Genomic DNA, 23,038 nt, shown 5'->3' on the forward strand with positions numbered 1-23,038 from the left:
AATGGAGATCATTAAAAATAATAGGTAGAAAGTAGTGAGCAATGAGTATAGATAAAGAGGGCATACAGAGAAACAAATACATAAGGATTGACACATTATGCTAAGAGGGAGAAAGTGCATCATAAGCTAGGCTGAGCTTGGAAGATACGTTCAATGTTTACCAGAAGAAACAAACAGAAAGTAATTCAGGTGTAGGAAGAAGGTGTTGATGCTGGAAAGCAAAGGCAAGTCATTCAATTTGCATGGGGCATAATAAAAGTGGAAGAAATGGTTTCTTCATTCAGCAAAAGTGTACTGACTGGTACAGGAATGCCTATTCTCCTACAGAATAGGCATTTTCCGAACTTTGCCTTTCTCCTTAAAGCTTCCAGTACCATCCTCACTTCTTACCTCCATGAGAAAAGAAAAGCAATCTCTCCCCTCTAACTATTCCCCATTTTTCTATTGCCCTATACCAGTGCTCTTCAAAAGACTTGTCACCACTAGTCTTCAATTTCTCTCTCCCCATTCTTATTAAAATCCACTCCAGTCAGGCCCCTACCACTCTACAAAATTGCTCTTATCAAAGTCACATGTATTCTACATTACTAAATTTGACGGTATTCTTTCTTTTTCTCAGTCCTTGTCTTAATTAGCTATTAGCAGAATTTAACACATTAATCACTCTTTTCTCAGAAAAAAAATTTCTTCATTTAGCCTCTAGGATTTCTCATCTAAGGTTTTCCTTCTATGTCACTGGCTACTTCATGCAGGAGGACCCTGGGACTTAGTCCTGGGGCAACTTCATCTTCTCTTTTTTTAATACTCACTCCCTTATAAGGCAACCTCAGCCAGATTTTGGCTTTATCTATGCCTCCTGAATATTTATCCTCAACCTAGTCTTTTCCACTGAACTCTGGACTCATAAAACCAACTATCTACTTAAGATCACTAGGAGGTCAAAGACACAAAGTATACAAAACGTGTCCAAAATTCCTGATTCTGTCCCTATCCCCAAACTTGCTTTAACCCTGTTTCTCATTTCATTTGATGGCAACCCCATTTTTCCAGCTGTTCAGGCCAAAAGCCTTACTAGTCACTCTGACTCCTCTCTTCTCTCATACTTGACATAAAATATACCACAAATCCTAGTGGCCCTACCATCAAAATATAACAAGAATCCAATAACTATTCAGAATCTCCACTATAAACAACTGAGTCTAAGCCCTACCTTCTCTCACTTGGATTTTTGCAATACACTCCTAACTGGTCTCACTAGGCTTCGACCTTTGTCAGTCTACAGACTGTGCATTCTTAACACAGATCTCCATTCTGATCCTGCCAAAACACAGCTTATCGTGAAACTCTCATTCTCAAAACTCTCCACAGCTTCTCCATCTCGCTCTGGGTCAAAGTCAAAGGCTGACATGATCTGGCCACATTTCCTCTCTGATCTCATCTTCTACTATGAGCTTCAACTATGCTTCAGTCACACTGGCCTCCTTGCCTTTCCTTGAACACTTGAGGCACAATCCCAGCTCAGGGATTTTTGTACTAGCTGTTCCTTCTGCCTGGAACATGTTCTCCATATATTTGCATGACTTTCTCCCATACTTTCATCAGATCTTTGTTCAAATATGATCTCTGTAAGGTCTACAGGAAGCATTCTAATTTCAAAGTGCAATCCTCTCCAGGCATTCCCTATTCTCCTTCTATCTTTTTTTCTCTATAGCATATAAAACTATCTATCTATCTATCCATCCATCCATCCATCCATCCATCCATCCATCCATCCATCCATCCATCCCGTTTCTCATTCGTATCATTCCATTAGAAAGTCGGCTCCATGGGAAGAGGGACATTTTCTTCTTGTTCACTGCTATCTTCTTAGAGCTCAAAAATAGCGCCTAGAATAGTAAACACTAATTAAGAGTTGCTGAATAAATGACTGAATGCTGCGGATGTTAAAAGGCACAACAATGTTACCATAAATTGTCTTATTAAAAACACATCTAAAGATGTTTGGAAACTTGGCTCAAAGCCTTAGAGTCTACACTTTATCAAATAGTATGCAAGGTGCAAAGATACAAATACAAACAAGAAAAGACCTTGTCTTCATGAAAGTCAGTCTAATGAGACAGACAGGCATGTCAATAAACAATTAACATATTATAATATAATCAAAGTATATTCAGAGTGTCAATATCAAGGCTGATACAGAAGACACATCAAGAGATATTTAAGAGAGGCTTAAGAGATGATGTGATATCTTTAGCAAGATCATAATTAAGTAGGGTTTTAGCAGGTATTCAAGGGGATAACAATTATCAAGTAGAGATAAGTATACAAACAGGAAAGGTGCCAAGAAATGAACACATGTGGCATATTCAGGGAAGGGCACAGAAATCTAGGTGTAGTGCGACAAGTAGCTAGAAATAAGATAAGACCTTCTCTAACATTCTAAAAGTATGGTGAGACACTGAAAGACTTTAAGCAGAAGAGTGGAAGATCATATTTATGGTTAACAAAGGAAATGCATGGATAATAAACAAAAAGGCTGGAGACTACTGAAATAAATGAAGTAAGAAATGATTAGGGGTTCTTAATCATTTTTATGCATGGACTGCTTGGACAGTCTGGGAAAGCCTGTGGACTCTCTCTGAATAATGCTTATAAATATATGAACTAAAATATATAGAATTACAAAAGAAACCAATTATATTGAAATATAGTTATCGGTACATTTAAAAATTAAGTTCTGCTATAGTAATATATGTAATAAATATTAAAATCAAGAATAATATTATATAATATATAATTTCAAAACTATGGTGAACAAAAACATTATTTTAAAATATATTTCAGTAATTCAAAATACTTCGAGACATATATTTCATATATACTGTAGTTTTAAAAACATCTGCATTTTTAGTGCTGACAATGTCACAAGTGCTACTAATATTACTGTCATGGGTTGTCTATATTCATAATGAAAGGAAACAATTTTGGTTAGAGGATAGTAAACATAAAGATGTAATTTTTTTCCTATCCATGTCCGGGGTCTTAAGTTAAGAAGCCCTCACATAGACTAAGGTCCAGGCAACAAGATCGGAAACGAAAGAGATATTTAGAGAGAATATATTTCAAATAAATAAACATCCTCTGTTAAGTTAAAAAAAAAAATGGCAAGTAGATAAAATAATCCTAACCTACACTGGACTGACTCCAGAGAGTAAAAAGGAAATATCCCTATATCAACTGTTATTTAACAGTTTCCTTTACTTTGCTAAAAAGAGCACAAACAACGGTAATACCACCAAGCATGATTCATTTTCAAGATGAATCCCTCCCTGCTCAAAGTTTACATTGTTTTTGACCAGCATCAGACTGTTTATCCACACAAACTCTAAATACATCATTTTTAGAACTAACCAACAACAATGCCCATTTTGTTTTGACATATGAGATACAAAAAGGACATGAAGAAAAATGACCATCACTCTAATGTCGGTGCTCTAAAAATAAGAAAAACTACAAAGAGTAATGGGGTGAAATTTCAGCATAATAAAATTTTTATACGTGTTATCAGGAGGAAAATGCCGTCCGAAATTCTTTGCTTTCAAAAGGAAATGTTAAGTACAGCACTATTGTCAAACTGTCTATCATATCCTCTCTGAGATGTATGCTGGTAGCTTTATGCAACAATATAAAAAGAGCTGTGAGAGCGATTAAGCTGAAAGAAAATAGTATAGTTTGACTCAGAAATTCAAGTGTTGCTCTTCAACTACATGTTCTTTTTATAAATGACAAGTCCTTAACTGATTGGCACTTTGCACCCTCCAACAAAAATACATTGAAAGGTATTTGTGCAAAGGCTTTTAATATCTATCTTTCCCCTTGGACTAGAGGATACATGGAGCAGAGATGACTTTTTTTGTGTGTGTGCACATTATGCCCAAAGCCTAGCACAGAACATGGTATGAAGAATGCTTAATAAAGAAGGAAGAATAGAAAGAAAAAAGAAGCTCAAAAGAATACTCTCTGAAGATATATAAATGTAAGGCCTATAAATCCTTCCTAATTTTTCTACTAATACATATGGTTCTCTGGTCAACCTAGCTGCCCCACGTGCACACTGAATCTCTCCCCATAAAGTATTTGGTAAAATTTAAGTAAAGAAAAATATTCAATACAAAGCAAAAGGTCCTCTAAGAACCTATACTACCACCTAATTATATGACAAAATATTTGTACCTAAAAATGTACTTATTTAAGTAAATTTCTTTCAAATGTCTAAAAAATATGAATATCTCATATCTTTCCTAAACTTTTTAAAAAATTCTAAATACTTTCTTAAATGACTGTTTTCACCTAGAACTGATTCTAAAATATTCTCAAATTTGAAGGTCATGGGTCACTATTCAATTTAAATATACATGAATAACAACTGTTCTTATAAAAAGAATAGGGCCAAAGCATTAAAATATCACCTAAGGAATAAATACAAGTCCAAAAATTTTTTTGAGTTACACAATTTCTCCCCAAGATTCCATTTACCTGTGTTTTTTCAATCTATCTTAAAACATCCTATAGAAAATATATATCTAGAATTGATTAGGTATTACAAAAGGATATGTGTTTAGGCAGAAGCTAAAACAAATAAAGATAGGTACTTAGCCAAAAAGAATTGCAAAGAGGTACTCAAACAAATACTTGTACATACATGTTCATAACAGCACTATTCACAACAGCTAAAAGGTGGAAGCAATCCAAATGTCCATCCATGGACGAATGGATAAAATAATTGTGGTATATACATACAATGGAATAATATTCATATACAAAAAGGAATGAAGTACTGATACAGACTACAATGTGGCTATACCTCAAAAATATTACACTAGAGAAAAGACACCAGAAACAAAAGATCATATATTGTACAACTGCACTAATATGAAATACCCAGGACAGGTAAATCCACTGAAATGGAAAGCAGATCGGTGGCTGCTAGGAGCTTGGGGAGAGAGAAATGGGGAGTAACTGCTTAAAGTATACCTGGTTTTCTTCTAGAGTAAAGGAAACATTTTGGAACCAGGTAGAAGCGGTGGTTGCAGAATACTGTGACTATACTAAATGTCGCTGAATTGTTAACATTTAAATGGTTGATTTTATATTATAGGAATTTCAGATCAATTAAATAAAGACTGTTTTTCTGTAGTAACCATAATCTCTCTATATAAAACTTTCTATTCTTAAAAACCTAAATTGGTCATCTGTCAAGAAGAATCTGCAATGCTCTAAAAAATGTGTTATCAATATCGACAAATATTTTCTGTCTTTCCAATGGGAATGAAATGGTACAACCACTTTGGTATTATCTACTGCGGTCAAGATTTGCATACATTATAAACTAGCATTTCCACTTAGAAATGAGTACACATTTGCACCAAGAAGCAAGTACAGAAATTTTCATTGCATCTTTATACATAATAATCCAACCCTGGAAACAACCCAAATATACATCAACAGTAGTAGAAAGAATAAATAAGTATGATTGTACAATGGAATATGTAGAAGCAATAGAAATAAAAGAAGTAAACCTACGTAGAACAACATGAATTAAACTCACAAACATAATTTTAAAGAAGTTAAATATACCAAATTACACATGCTCTGTAATTCCATTTATATAAAAGTGGAAAATGGTATTTAAGGGTACTTCCTTAGGAGAAAATTATTTTTAAAAAGTAAGAAAATGATTACCACAAGTCAGAATCATGGTTTACTGTTAATGGAAAAGGAGCACAAAAGCCAAGTTCTGGTAATGTTTCATTTATTGGGAGGGGTGATAGTTAAACAACTATTTGCTGTGAGATAAATTATTGAGCTATAAATTTTGCTTGTTTTTCCTGCAACATATTGGTATAAATCCCACAGACATGTATTTTAAAATAAAATGCAAATACTGCTCTAAAATACACATGACTCGTGACCACTCTATTCCAACAATGAATATTTCTTAATGAACTACATAGTATTGACTTTGCTTAAAGACAGAGTTTTCTGGATAAGATATATAGATATGAGACTCGGTCTCTAAATTTATGAAAATAGCTTCAAACTTCATATTCCATACAGATGACACCAAGTATCCCTTATATATTGAAAGATTTAGGGAGTTAAAGCAGCATCTTAAAGATCGCCATTACTATATTGGCTTCAATTCATTAAGTTATTTAATAAATTAAGAATGTCCCCAAATGAGCCTAAGATCTTGTCTTTGCATGAACAGGTTAGGAAAATGGATTTATTTTATCCCAGATCTCAAAAATTAAGGGTAAAGGGAAGGAGGATTGTAGGGTTCATTGGAGAGAGAGAAAATTAAGTTTACCGTGCAGAGGTGATCCAGAAGGGCTGCTTGACAGACCTGAAACAGGACTGCAGCGACCTCCTTGTTTAGATGTCAGTTCTTGTTCAATCTCTTCCAGCCCAGCACTTTTCTGGAAGCGGCTCATACGATTCACAACTCGTGGTGACATATGTGTTCGAACACAAGGTTGGCCACCATAAGGGTTGATTGGGAAAACGTGGGATGTCCCCCGGAGTGTGCTGACCACAACCCAGCGACAGTCATGGCTGAAGCAGATGTCTTGTACCTAGAAATGAGATATGGAAAAATACGGAAATGATTGAGAAGCTATTTGCATTTATCTAAGAGTATCACATTCATGTCACCAAATATAAAAAGAAATGCTTGCCTCATTACCAAATTTACCTAAAATCAGATTATAAATAAAAATGTTATGCTACAGATGAGCTGCATGGTGAATATTGAGCACAACTCTATATCAGAGATTTGGTACGATTTAGAGTAGGAAATTGTATCCCTTGCTACACAGAGTGTTAAGTCAGAAAGCATGAGCTAGGTAGCTTTACTCTGCAGAGCTATAAGAAAAGATACGTGAGTGAGGTTTGTTTCTCTAAACGAATTTGTCTTTTAAAGAGTATAGAATAGTTAAAATAAAAATACACATTATACATTGTAGCTGAGGAAATTAATCTAATCATTCGCTCAACAAATATTCACTGGGTATCATGCTAAATAAGCACTAGAAACAAAGGAGTGAATAAGTCCTTAGGCTACCAGCCTAAAAGGAGTTAAAGACATATAAGAAATTTGTGAAAATATAATATCTATAATAATATGTAAATACAATATGTGTATTTACTGTATAACATACATGTATGCATACCATGTATAACATGTATAACATACAGTGGTAACAAAAAGGAAGGAAAATATGAAATCTGCTTATAAGACGTGAAAAGGAGTTGGTAAAGGTGGAGGGTTAGAAGTGACAAAAAAAACATTATCTGAAAAGGTGTAGATTCTGGAATTGAGTTTTGAAGTAGGATACACTTATAAAGACAGGAGAGAAAGATTCCCATTTAGATATATCAGATATCTCATTTTAGATATAAATGCATAGATATAAGATGGAAATGGACAAGTACTAGTTAAGGTAGAAACAACAGAAGAGTAAGCAAAAGTTGGAGCAGGAGGTATTTGGGTTGTATTTAAGAAATAGTGGAGTCAAGATTTCAAATTTGGAAGGATGATTCTGGAACTGTAATATAGGGGAGTGGATTTGCAGTGGGGTGAGGGTAGCTGAAAGAAAATTCAGTAGAAGTTCCTTCAATAGTCATGGAGATAGGTCCCTGAAGGGAGGTGGGATGCAGAAAAGAAAAGGTCTCAAAACACAGTGACAACCCAAATGCCCATCAATGAATGAACTGAAAAAAAAAAAAGAAAAAAAAAGATGTGGGGTGTGTGTGTATATATATACACAATGGAATATAATTCAGCCTTGAGAAAGGAAGATATCTTGCCATTTGCAACAACACAGATGGACCTTGAGCACATTATGCTATTCAAGATAAATCAGACAGAGAAAGACAAGCACTACATGATGCTTACCAGAGGTGGGGTTTGGGTGATAAGACTGATAGTGTTTAAAGGTATAAACTTGTAATGAGTAGTAAATAAGCCATTGAGTTCAAATGCACAGTATAATGAATATAGACAATAATACTGTACTACAATTATATAATATAATAAACATGGCTACGATGGCAATCATATTACAATACATAAATGTATCAAAGTAAAACGCTGTATACTTTAAATTTACACATTACGTGTCACATTTATTCAATTAAAAAATGACAAAAAGAAAACAAAACAAAAAACTTATGTATCTGTAGTGACTGGCAAACACTGCGGGTCATAAGGCCTCTGTTGGCTGCTGCAACTAGTCAACTTTGCCCTAATGTCAAAGTAGCCATAGAAAATATGTAATGAATAAGTGTAGTTATGTTGGGGAGGAGCTTTATTTACAAAACAAGTGGCTGGCCACAGACATAATCTAGGGAAAGTTAGTCACTAATTTGTATGACACTGACCAGGCACTGAATATAGAAGTTCTAGTATTTTCAAATTAGCAAATTGAATTTACTGCTTTTATCTTGATATCAATCCAGTGGTGACAACTGGAAAAAAATGTCTCCATTTACTTTTATGCTTAAAAAAATAGCCAAGTAAAATTCAATATTGTTTTAACTATTTTTAAGCTTAGCCTCTAAAAGAACGCAAGTCATAGATACTTAAATATTTTCTACACTGACTAAATGATAAACTAAAATAATTTTCTATTATATAAAGCAATCAAACAGTGCTTGTAAAAAATCCAGACAATGTAAAAGTATGGTAGAATAAAGATAAAAAGTTCATGAGTGAGATTTAACATTTAAAAAATGTATGTGTGTATACTTATATATGAATATATTAGCTATAATTATAACAACATGAGCTAAGTAAAACTCCTCAGTCAGAGAAGCCAACCTTCCAATATATTATATCCTCAAATAAGCCTAAATTCATATTAATATCTCGACTAATATTCTAGAAATATTCCACAAACAAAGGCTATAATTATTCATCAAAGTATAAGTCTTTAAAATAGTCTAGAACCTTTGAAATTTAAGAAAAAAAAAAATCCTTATATATCAAGACAAGATACTTCATGGCTAGACTATTGCTAAACAAAAATTATCAATACATGTAAAAACCTAAATTCAACCACATGGCTGATAAATGACACGTTAACATTATAATTAAAGGATCCCCTGAGAACCGACAAGTTTAACTCCCAGGGATACTAGAATTATGAATCAAAAGTCATTCCAAAAGTATTTTACTTCTGTACTTTACCTATCATTTTCAAATAAAGTGACTTACAGAAAAGCAAGAGAAAGGGAAGGGGAAGGGCAAAAAAAAGTGTAAACAGCATGAGGAAAGAAACATAGTACCAGAGAAACTTAATATCATGATATCAATTGCATTAACACAAGCCAGAATCAAATAAATACATACAGAAAAACATCTTTAGGCTTATTGAGTAATTCATGTTCCATTCACAGTGATATCTAAAATCTTTTTCCAAAACACTTATAATCAAGACCACTTCCTGATCTGTCAATGGAAAGTTTCCTTCTTTCATTTTAAGAATACTTCTGATATGAGGTGGTGCTAAGAATCAGTGTCAAGAAAGGAAGACAAAATTCCACCTAAATACTTACTTAGAATACTGCTCTTAGAGCAGTGATTCTGCTCTATGACCTTGAAAACACATCAGGATACATAAATGAGCAAAGAAGCGTTACTAAAGATATTAGCTGTCAAGAGACTAGAGAAAGTTTATTTCTTTAAGTAACATTACAGAAGATAACAAGCCGCCTACCCACAAAATGCAAAATGATGTAACTGCTGGTATTATCAAACAAGTTGGGTGGTTTTTCAAACATCATTAAAAACAAGGAAGGCTATACATAGTGGCAGACTAGTACTAAAAACATAACACCACATGCATAATTTTTAGAGCTCAATTTTGGAATGATATATCCAGCAAAGATTTTTTCACAACAAAACAAGACAGCTATATGAATAAGAGTTGTATCTCTGATTTAGCGCTACAGTACTTAATATCATGGCAAAGAACACTGACCATGTACAGATCAGGCAATTGTTATAAACAGGAATTCAACAAGTACAGGTACCAAATAAGCAATATGTCAACACTTCCTCTCAAATTTAGGAAGCAAACATATTTAGATAATTACTTTCTATTTTTTTATTTTTTTATGATGACATTGGTTAACGAAATCCAGTAAGTTTCAGCTGTACACATTAACATTAAGGCATATATATATTTACAGTGTGGGTTCACCTCCCATAGTTAGATTTCTTTCCGTCACCACATTTTTGATCCCCTTTGCCCCATCAACCTCTCCCATCCCCCCACCCCCTACCTTCTGGTAACCACTAGTCTATTTATTGTCCATGTCCATGAGTCTCTCTGTTTGTCCTGTTCATTTGTTTCTTTTAGGTTTAAATCTCACATATAAGTGATAGCATGTGATCTTCAACTTTTCGCTTAGCATGATTATCTCAAGGTCCATTCATGTTGTCGCAAATGGCAGTATTTCATCTCTTCTTATAGCTGAGTAATATTCCATTGTATATATGTACCACAGCTTCTTTATCTAAGCATTTATCCATGTCCTGGCCAAAGAGAATAATGCTGCTATGAACATCAGTGTGCAAATATCTCTTCAGATATGGGTTTTTAAGTCTTTGGGGTAAATACCCAGTAGAGAGATTGCTGGATCATATGGTAGATCAAGTCTTAGTTTTTTGAGGAACCTCCATATTGTTTTCCATAGTAGCTGTACCAATTTGCAGTCCCACCAGCAGTGTATGAGGGTTCCTTTTTCTCCGCGTCCTCTCCAACATTTGTTATTACTTGTCCTGTTGATTATAGCTATTCTAACAGCTGTGACATGGTATCTCATTGTAGTTTTGATTTGCATTTCCCTAACAATTAGCAATGTTGAGCATCTTTTCATATATATGTTGGCCACTTGTATGTCCTCTAGGGAGAAGTGTCTGTTCAGGTCCTCTGCCCATTTTTTGATTGGCTCATGTGTTTTTTTGTTGTTATTGAGTTGTATGAGTCCTTTGTATATTCTGGATATTAGGCATTGCTTGAAAATATATTTTCCCATTCAGATGGTTATCTCTTTACCTTGTTGACGGTTTCTTTCGCTGTGCAGAAGCTTTTTAGTTTAATGCAGTCCCATTCATTTATTTTTGCTTTTACATCCTTTGCCTTCGAGGTCAAATTTAGATAATTACTTCTTAAAAACACTGAATATCCCCTACCCTAAACTCAGGAATTGATCCAATCCAAGTAGATTTCTACAGCAAGGGACACGCTGTGTGGCTCCTGCTTAGCATTTCAAAATGCTGTTAAACTGAAGCAGAGAATGAACGTGGACAGGAGACAAGTGCATATTTCTTTTAGAACAATGTTTGGCAAACTTTTTCTATAAAGAGCCAGTTCGTAAAATTTTAGGCTTTGCAGACAAGGAAGCAAAACCAGGTAGGTACTTATACTAACAAGAAAGAAAACAAATTTTGACAAAATTTTTACTAAGTATAATTTTTTGTAATATAGGTCTACTAATGAAAAGAATGGTATCCTTTTTAATAGGAGACAATATTTTGATTATTTGGGTCTCTAGGCTAGCATTAATATTATCAAATAGATTCCAGTGCTCATCTATGAAAGCCACTCTTAGCTTGTGAGATGTCCAAAACCAGAAGACAAAATATGGCTCATGCAGACCAAAGTCTGCTGACCCATTTTATACCACCATCAAGCGGTAAATATAGATTTGTTGGCCATCATAGACCTCAAACCAGAAAGGATCTTGGAAATCTAAAGTCAAAGTCAAAAAAATGGTAAGCTTGTCCCTCAGGTCGTTATTATTCCAATAGTTGACAAGACACTCCATAGCATAGACAAGGAAAACTACATAAAGCCTTTGCTTTGGAGGAACCCATATGAGATAAGACCAGTAAGATTAAAATTCTTTTCTAAATTCAAAAGTAAGCAGACATTTTGTTCCATCTTCCAGGTGGATGTAGCTGTATTCAATTCAACTAAACACATAATTATTAGAGAAAATAATTTTAGTTTAAACACATACACACACATACACACACACATCTCACAACCAGAGACAACTATCTCTTATTAACTTGGAACACATTCTTCCAGACATCTCTCAATGCATAAATGGATAGGTATGTATGTATATATTTATGTGCATATATGTATTTTTATGTATTACATAAATACAGATACAGATACACATGCACATTCAACACATATAATTTTACATCAGATAACATTATGAGTAACCAAACTGAAATGTAAAATAATCTTTAAACTTCAATGCTATAAAAGATAATCAAAACACATGGAAATAGCATCATAAATATAAAGTCTTTACATGTCATTATAGGCTGTATCCACAGATAGCATTTCCTAGTGAATATATTTACCACTTACCAGCAACATGGCCATGGAAAAGTTAGTTAACAACACTGTGTCTTCCAGATCTTCATTTGCAAAATAGGAATAATAATGCAAATCTCATGGGGTTTTAGGTTTAATGATTTAACATGTAAAGCACTTAGAACAGTGCCCAGCACTTAATAACCACTGAACAAAGATGTTTGCTATTATTATCATAATTACCATAAAATATATCCATACTCTATCCAAATGTCTCTGTTTATACTGCTACCAACGTAAACCACTGTCATCTCTCTACCAGATTACTACATTAGACTCTTAACTGAACTCTTAATTCAAACCACCTATAAACAACAAAAGACTTCTTCAAAATTAAAAACTTTTGTGCATCAAAGTACACTATCAAAGAAGTAAAAAGACAACCCATAGAATGGCAGTAAATATTTGCAAATAATACATCTAATAAAGGTCCAGCATCTAGAATATATAAAGAAGTCTTTCAACTCAACAACATAAAGACAAATAATCCAATTAAAAATAAACAAAGGATCTGGTAGACATTTTTCCAAAGAATACATACGATTGGCCAATAAGCACATGAAAAGATGCTCGACGTCATTAGCCATTAGGGAAATGCAAATAAAAATCACAATGAGATACCACACTTCAAACGGAAAAGAATAACTATAAACAAAAAGAGAGGTAAAATAAGTTTTGATGAGGATATAGAGACATTGGATCCCTCAAACATTGCTGGGGAGAATATAAATAGTGCAGTCACTTAGAAAATTCCTCTAAAAGTTAAGCATAGATTTACCATATGACCAACAGTTTTATTCCCAGATACCCGAGAAAACTGAAAACATATGCTCAAACAAAAACCTGTATACTAAGGTTCACAGCAGTATTCCTTAGAGCTCAAAAGTGGAAACCCAAATGTCTACCAACTAATGAATGTACAAATTGTGGTATATCCATACAAGAAAATATTATTCAGCCATTGAAAGGAATAAAGTTCTGATACATGCTACAACATGAACTTTGAAAACATGCAAAATAAAAGAAGGAAGACAGAGAAGGCTACATATTGTATGATTTCATTTACATGAAATGTAGAGGAAAAGCAAATCCATAGAGATAGAAAATGAATTAGCAATTGCCAAGGACCGGGAGGAAGGTAATGGAGAGTGGCTGCTAATGGGTACCAGGTTTCTTTTTGGGGTGATAAAACTGTTCTGGAATGAGACAGTAGTGTTCGATGTACAATTCTGTAAATACACTAAAAACCACTATATTGTACACTTTTAAAAGGTGAAATTTACATATCTGTATTATGTCTCAATAAATCTGTTACTTCAAAGATGAAAGGACTAACTAGCTGGACAGCTGAAGGGGAAGTTCTACAGCTTCTTTTATAGTTCATGGTTCCATTTAACTGTTCCTTAGTTCTTAGAGATGTCTCTTGTCCTATGCTCAAAGGAAGATAAGCAGCTGCTAGGATGTCTAAACTAGCATTTTATCTGTTTCCATCTTGGCTCATTTCACATTTTGGTTGGGGTTAAACAAGTGACTTAGATATAATGTGAGTAAAATGTATAACCTGATATATTTATTAAGTTTCCCTTCATTTGGCATAAAGGTGTGGCATAAAAAGACAGAAAAAAAATCAAGAAAAGAGTACCTAGTTTAGTCAGAGAATCCTCATTAAGACACATTATTACCAATTTAGAGATTTAAAAGCTCTACTTTTTAAATTTTATACTTAAATTTAAATGTCAGAATTCTTAACTAATGAGACCCAGATAAAGAATACATAGTGCCTAAATGTTTTGCAAATTTACATTATTTTATTGTTATATAATTTATTTTTCTTTAAATGGTTCCTGTATTACCTAGCATACTTAGAATATCTCACATTTTTTTCTTATTGTAATGATATAAAATTTGGCTATCAGAAAACAATTAGTCCCCTAGAAAGCTAATATACTTGTTCCTTAAAACATACTGTAGCTATATTGCAGTAATTCTAATTTATTTTTAAAAATTGGCAATCTGAATTATCTATTTTTAAATATTTCATTGATTTAATAATCCAAAACAGCAATATTATATATATGGCAAACATATACTCACATAGAATAATTATGTACAAAATTTTATCAAAACAAAAAACCCAAGCATACATAGTATATCTAATTCACAAAATAGGCTGAATTCAAATTGCATATAAAACAAGAGTGTTTGAGCACTAGAATTAAATGTTACTACATATAACCATCAAAGATGTATAAATCAGCATCTTATAAGGCTCTAAATTTATACTAAAAACTCACCCAAAATCCTATTAACTAATAACAGTGATAAAAACTTAGGGTTAATTTAACATCCTAAAATCTAAAGCAGAGATTCTCAAACTTTGGTGTGATACGAAGCACCTAGATCATTTGTAAGAACTGCAGATCCTTTGGTCCCACATTCAGAATTATGATTCAGCAGGTATCGGGAGATGCGAGAGACATGACCAAGAAATTTGCAGTTTTAAAATACTTGGATAATGACTCTGACACTGATCTAAAGTCTGTAATATGGAGCTAGAAAATATAATAAAGTGACCAGAAATGGCAGGCTCCCTATATCCATACCGAATTATATAAATTATATGATACTTTTTTAAAAGGATGAAATAACTCCTGAAACTAAAATAATATTGAATGTCAACAGCAATGGAAAAAAAGTTTTAATGAAGTAATAGCAATGATTGCCTAGGGTGTAGGGCAGAAGGTTTAACTGAAAGGGGCAAGAGCAAACTTCCGGAGATGATGAAAATGCTCTACGTCCTGACTATAGTGACGGTTATGCAGATGAAAGCAGTAAACAGTAAACCGAACACCCATCTCCAACCATCACGCCCTCACCTGACACCACCACAGATGCTTCCTACATACTTACCCAGTATGCTTCCTACATACTTACCCAGCCCCTCTTATAGCACATGTTGACACAGTTATAATCACTTAGACAAAAGAAGGATACTACTACAGAATTCTGGGGAAGTATCTGCTTTCCTGATTAAAGGAATTAACATCACTAATACTTCCCTTTCTCCCCATCTTATTGCCTGAATTCAGAAATGATGCCCAGAGCAGTGGCAATTAAAAACAATTATGAGGGAAAGAGCAAAACAGTCACAGAAACATTGTTGAGCAATTATACCAAAACCAGAGCATCCTTCTTTTAACATAAGAAAAATAAACCCTGATTTTTTAAAAGCATTGTTAATTGTGATTTTGTTTCTGTAGTCAAATACATACCTAATGATTCAAATCCTAATTTCCTTTTTAAGTCTCTTTTAAAAAGAAAAAGAAAAAGCAGAGAGAACTTGGGATAAAAATTCTCAATCCTAGGGTTCTATACATTCAGAAGCCTGTAAGAATGACAATTAAAACTATAAATACATGTCCCATATAGCAGCATTATTTACAATAGCCAACATATGGAAGCAATCTAAGTATCCATCAATAGACAAATGGATAAAGATGTAGTACATATGTACAACAGAATATTACTCAGTCATAAAGACAAATGAAAGCTGGTCATTTGCAACAACATAGATGGACCTAGAGGATATTATGTGAAGTGAAATAAGTCAGAGAAAGACAGATACCATATAATTTCACTTACATGTAGAATCTAAAAAACAAAATAAGTGAACAAACAAAACAAACTCACAGATACAGAGACAAATTGATGGTTGCCAGATGAGAGAGGGGTTGGGGATATAAGTAAAAAAAGGGAAGAGATTAAGATATTCAAACTTCTAGTTATAAAAAGTCAGGAGGATGTAAAGTACGGCATAGGGAATATAGTTAATAATACTATAATAACTATGTATGGTGTCAGATGGGTACTAGACTTATCGAAGTGATCCCTTCTTAAGTTATATGAATATCTAATCACTATGTTGTACACCTGAAATTAATGTAATATTGTATGTCAATGGTAATTAAAAATTTTTTTTAATTTTTCAAAACTAGCCAAGATCCAAGCCATCAGATGAGGTTATGTTTAATAAAAAATTACAGGGAAAAAAAAAGAAGCTATTTGAATAAGAATTAATATATCAGTTCTATAGACAGTCCCAACCCAATACTTCAATAACTTTTTCCTTAAAAATTAATAAATACATTTCCATTAAAAATGGAAATGCAACAAGGTCAATGGTGATAAAAGTTGGCTTGGGATTAAGTTCTTTAGAATGGAAACATGGTAAAGACCAATAATCTACACATACTCTCTATCTTATCTGCTTAGACCCTCCACTTATTAATTTTTTCATATGCATTTATTTATTCAATAAATATTTATGGAAAGCCTTTTACATGTTTGATACTCTTCTAGATGCCAGAAATTAGAAAATGAGCTAAAATAAGTAGCATGCAATTACCATTTGAACTAACAACTATGCTCTTAGGCATCTATGACAGAGAAATGAAAACTATGTTCACATAATATATTCATAATAGCCCAAAACCATAAATAATGCAGATGAATGTTTAAACGAACTACGGGAGCTAGTCTACTTATAAAAGGGCGACAGGACAAAACTTCAGTATCTTGACAGTGATGGTAGATACACAAAACTACATGTTGTGATTAAACTGTATGGACCTAACACACACACACACACACACACACACACACACACACACACAAATAAATGAAATCTGAAAAAAAATCAGTGGATTGCACCAATGTTAATACCTTGGTTGTGATATACTCTAGTTTTGCAAATGTTACCATTGGTATAACTTGGGTAAAGTGTGCATGAAGTCTCTCACTACTATTTCTTATTAAGTACACACAAATACAATTCCTTCAATAAAAATCTGAACTAAAAAAAAGTGAGTGTGATGCCTTGCAAACACAGAGCCAGCAGTGCTAACGTAGATGGCTCCTGCTGCAGCTTGAATTTAAGTGAAGACAAAGATGGGTGGCCCAAAATGCCAAGGACTGAAAGGTGAAACTAGGCAGTGTTCGAAGTAGGGGCAGAAAGAAGGGGGCTATTGTGCCTGTACACTCACTGGACAGTGGTAATTGTATCACTGCCTATGGGAAATAACTGGCACCAACACTGGACCCAACATTTGGCCAAGTGAGAAGAAAAGCCAACACTCTTGGCTGTCCTCATAAGTATCTGCAGGCTAGCCACCCGACACCAAGATAGGGGATACTGTGACAACCTGGCAGTTGTCATTTGAATAACTGGCATGTGCACATTAAACTTATTAGTCCATGTCCTCAGAGGAGGAAAAATACCCCAGCGTGAGGTGTTAGCAAACTTCACAGTAGGAAAGAGAAGCTAAAGTTATGTTGTTGGTATACTATTGTCATTACACATGTTGATAACTGTATAATTGGTATTAATGGCTTACATGACAGTACTTACTTGCTTGTGTCACAGAGTATCCTCTGCCATGTAGACTGTGGGACAAGTATACGACCGACCTACTAGGCTTCCAGGTCCTTCCCCATGTTATGCAATAGAAACAGAGAACCCCAGCAGGGAAAAAAGTTTAGGTGAAGACTCACTGGCTGATGAAGTACTCGGAGGTGTGTTATCCCAGTACAACACCGCCACCTACCTGATCCAGCATCCAAGTACACTCCCTCTTTTAGAGGGCAGCTACTAAGTTCTTGTCAATGAACAACTGACCCATGGGAGCCTTGTGATTTTCCAGACTCACTCAAAACTGATGATAAACATGGTGGTAGGGCCCAACAGGGCTTGCTAGTCAAATGAAAATGGTATGTTCTAGACTATGTTCCATCCTAGCCTTAGCAGCATCTTGTTTTTAGTTACTTATCACCTTACTCCACTGCCAATGGCTGGCTCAATAGTCCCTTATTTCACAGTTTCCTTTAAATGCCTAATTTACTGACTACTTGGCTAAGATGAAAGGTGACAGTGTCCACTAGCCTAGGGCAGCTGTACAACCTTAACAAAAATTCTGGAGGGACAAATGTAAGGACCAATCAGCATAGCAGGATAATGGAAAGTTGTAAGCTCTGCTTTAATTGAGGGGTTGCTATAACTGTGGGCCAACCATGCCTATTTGTTTATGTATTATCTATGGATGTATCTGTGCTACAATGAATTTTATATTATGAGAATTAAATCTAAGTAAAGCTAATTTTGTTTTTAGAGGGGGGAGATTGACAAAAAATCAGGATCCCAGAGTAATGCATACAGTTGCCATGTTTAGCAAATAAAAATATAGAAAGTCTAGTAAAATTTGAATTTTGGTATAAGCATAACTAGGCAATATTTGGGACACATAGTAAATTTATATGTTTTTATCTGAACTGCCCATCAAATACTATCAATTAATAATATTAAATAGCTACATTCTTTTCTCCTTGAGAACTAAACATATTAATCATTTTGCAGGACTACTCTGATAAAGTAAAAGTAATACTGATATGCAGATGGTTCAAAACCAAGTCTACCATTTTTCAAAATTAGCATGTTAAGTACAAAATGGCTTGTGTCTGCTTGAGTAAGACATTACAAAAGTATATTAACAAAATATTGTAAGGTTTTACAACATATGACTTTACTGTTGAAAACTAGGAATATTTTTCTAACTACATATGTGCTTTATGAGGAAAATTACTGTCAGATGCAGAGGATATTCCAAGTCATAGATCACAAAACAACTTAATTCAACATAATGAGATCCACATAGTTGATTTTTCCCCCTTGCCTGATTAAAGTATCCTCAGAGTTCTTGGAAGAATCCAGAATGACATTATTTTGAAGTACTCAAAGATGGATAGACAGATCATATGCCATATAGATTTTATCATCAGTGTTAAACCCTATATATCATTTCAAAATAATTTTCAATAGAAGCTTATAAAATTAATTTTATGGTCATTGAGTTTCCTTAGATCTTGATGTTTGGTGTTTAGAAATTCTCAAGTTCCTAAATTATAAGGTGTGACATGGAACAAAATAATTTTAATAATTTCTATTTGGTTTCCCTACCTGTTAAACAGGAATAGCACTGGCAGTATCAAACTATTTATACCTATAAATATTTATCCATGTGCAGGGCAACTATTCTAAGGATGACAGATACAAAGAAGCTTAGCATAATCTTTCCAGGTTGGATATGTAGGTAAATTAAATGACAACTAATGCTAATGCAAAGGAGGCATCAAAAATAGGTTTAAGTAAAAACAAAATTGGTGTAAGTGCTTAAAATATTCTAATTCTCTGAGGTTATAACTAAAGTAATACATACCAGTGACTAGTGAGGACAGGATAGGGATTAAAAAAACAGAGTTAAGAAATACTCACAGTACATATGTGCCCAGAAGCATAATGGACTATTAAATCTTTACATAAAATGCTCATCTAATTGAAAACTTCCATACAAAAGAAATAAAAACAAATGGTAACTAAACATGACAGTAAGCAAGCTAGTTATGCCAGGATGTAAGGACACTTTCAAAAAATAATGGAGACATGTCAAAGGACACAGATGCCAAGTTAATAAGATTCAACCAGCCAAATCTGGGACATTTGGATTATTAAAATAATTATTGAATGATATAATCCATTGAGTAAAATAGATATCTATTCAACTAAATGGTACATGTAAATAAAAGAAGTAATATAAATTTCGATGAGGAATAAAATATTTACCATAGTTTAAAATTATTTCTTAACCCAATATCTACCCAGGGCACAACAAAGAGGCAGTAGACTGAAATGCCCATCTACCAGTCTTCCCATGAAAGAGGTGTATTTTCATACTTTAAAAGTTGCTGTCTAAGGGTCTAACTTCCAAGCAACCTGTAGCTAGGTGCTGAGTGAGATCCAGACCATATTAACGAAATGAAAGAAAAAAAATCACATGATCATCTCAATACATATAGAAAAATAATATGAAAAAATTTTACATACATTCATGATAAAAATTCTCAATCAAGTGGGTACAAAGGGAACATACCTCAATAAAATAAAGGTTATATATGATAATAGCTAATATGACACTCAATGTTGAAAAGCTGAAAGCTTTTCCTCTAAGATCAGGAATAAAACAAGAATGCCCACTCTTGCCTCTTTTATTAATCACAGCACTGAAGTCCTAGCCAGAGCAATTAGGTAAGACAAAGAAATTAAAGCCATACAAAATGGAAAGGAAGAAATCAAACTGTCTCTATTTGAAGATCACATGATAAAAAACCCTAAAGACTCCAACAAAAAATGTTAAACTAAACAAATTCAGTAAAATTGTGGAATATAAAAACAACCATACCAAAATCAGTTGTTTCTATATACTAATAATGAACTATCAGAAAGAGAAATTAAGAAAACAATCCCATTTGCAATTGCATTGAAAAAAATAAAATACCTAGAAAAATTAAACCAAAAGGATGAAAGACTTATGCACTGAAAGCTGTAAGATACTGATGAAAGAAACTGAAGAATGGACAAATAAATTATTTCATTCTCATGGACCAAAAGAATTAATACTATTAAAATATTAAAATTACCCAAAGCAATCTATAGATTTAATGCAAAATTCTATCTATTAACATTTTTCACAGAAATAAACAATCCTAAAATTTGAATGGAAACACAAAAGACTCTGAATAGCCAAAGCAATCTTGAGAAAGGATAAAGTTGAACGCATTATACTTCCTAATTTCAAACTATATTACAAAGCTATAGTAATCAAAACAGTATGGTATTGGCATAAAAACAGATGCTAAAAATAAAGCAAAATAAGAAAGTAAATAAAAGGAGGTATTATTAATGAAAAAAAGGCTACAGCTATCACTAATATAATTACATTGTTTTAGAATTCCTAGTCAGTGTAATAAGGAAGAAAAATAAAACTGAAAAAAGTCAAAAATTATCATGATTTTCAGAAAATATGTTCTATTTACAAAAGCCAAAAAACATTACTGAAAAACTATTTGATTATACAATAGAGTCTAAGAAAGCAGGAAGATACAAATTTGATACAAAACAATCAATAGTTCTGTCATACTATAGCAATAACTAATTTTAAAACATAATTCCTAGATGCAAAATTTCTATATCGTAAATATGTGATTTCTAATCATATTAAAATGTAACTTCAATGCAATCCAAATAAAAAACTCCAGAAGATTCTTTATATAACTCAATAGAGTTACTCTAAAATGCATCTTAATGAAAAAATATCCAAGGATGCTGGGAAAGATTTTAAAAATGAACATTAAATTATTCCATAAAGCTAAAGTAAATAAAACAGCATAATATTTGTGAAAGGTATTGTTTTATTTTTACTTTCTATTAGAGAAATTTCCAAACATACATGAAGTATAGATTGATATAATGAACCACCAATAACGACATTACCCAACATGTTGTTTAATCTATCTGTTAATTTGTTTTGCCAGAATATTTAAAAGCAGATTAGAGATATCACACTGTTTCGTCTGTACCTACTTTAGTATGACTTAAGATAGATGCCTAACAGATAGACTTAAAAACTTTAAAAAATTGCAGACCCAAATTCAGCAAAATTAGCTGATTAATGTTTTATAATACACAGTTCAAGATCTATTTTCTCCAACCGTCTCCAAAATATCTCTCTACATTCTGTTTAAATCAGGCTCCAAAATTCACACATTGCATTTAATTCATGTCTCTTAAGATTCTTGTAATCAATATAACCATCTCCTATTTTCTTTTTTCATTTATTTGTTCTTTTATCTAATCAACACTCTTGTACTCCTAGATTATTTTAAAGCAAATTCTACACATCTGTAAATATTTTTGTATGTATCACAAGAAAATAAGGACATTAAATTCTTTTCACAGCATCTACTAAAGCAAAGGTTCAAATCTCACCATTTGTATGAAAAAAACATTTTGTACTTGATTTTTATGAAACAGGATTCAAATAATGTCTACACTTTGTACTTAGATAACATTCTCTAAAATTACTTTTAGCCCCCACCACATCCCACTTTTATTTTCACAGTACAATTATTTGTTGTAAAAACCAGGTCATGTTTGTGATGAAGAACTTCCCATGTTTTAGAGTTGGCTAGTTGCATTCTCACGGTATTGTTTAACTTGTCCCTCATCAATCTCTGTATTTTGTTTAAAGTGCTAATTATATCTAGGGGCTGAATTCGATTCATGTTTAACTTTGAGGGCTGGGCAGAAATATTTCATAGATGATGTAGTATACATCCTATCTCATCACATCGCAAAACACATGATAACTGATGTTCCACTTTGGTAATGTTAAGAATCGTCAGCTACAACTGAACACATGATTACTGCCTAGGTCTACTGTTTCATTAGGGTTAGCAACATAGTGATTCTTAAAATTCCAACTATTTTTTTCAATTTAAGTATAACTGACATGCAACATTATATTGCTTTCAGGTATACAACATAATGATTCAATATTTATATATATTGCAAAATTATCACCAGAATACATCTAAAATTTAATTTTTTTTAAAACTGGAATTCTTCAATTAAATAAACCATTCCCTCATCAACTATTTCATTATCTAATTAAATTGATAAAAGAAAAATC

At 33.1% G+C, this 23,038-nt stretch overlaps 1 protein-coding gene across 1 annotated transcript in view; it reads right to left on the bottom strand.

Moving 5' to 3' along the window:
* BCAS3 (BCAS3 microtubule associated cell migration factor) overlaps positions 1 to 23,038 on the bottom strand; it is a 512,946-nt gene that overhangs the window by 317,990 nt on the left and 171,918 nt on the right. Inside the window, 1 exon segment of the mRNA XM_039885843.1 lies at positions 6,371 to 6,635. Within this exon segment, the coding sequence (XP_039741777.1) occupies positions 6,371 to 6,635 (265 nt within the window).

Source organism: Pteropus medius, unplaced genomic scaffold (assembly GCF_902729225.1).
Source record: "Pteropus medius unplaced genomic scaffold, Ma_sr-lr_union100, whole genome shotgun sequence".
In the NCBI taxonomy this organism is placed as follows: Eukaryota; Metazoa; Chordata; class Mammalia; order Chiroptera; family Pteropodidae; genus Pteropus; species Pteropus medius.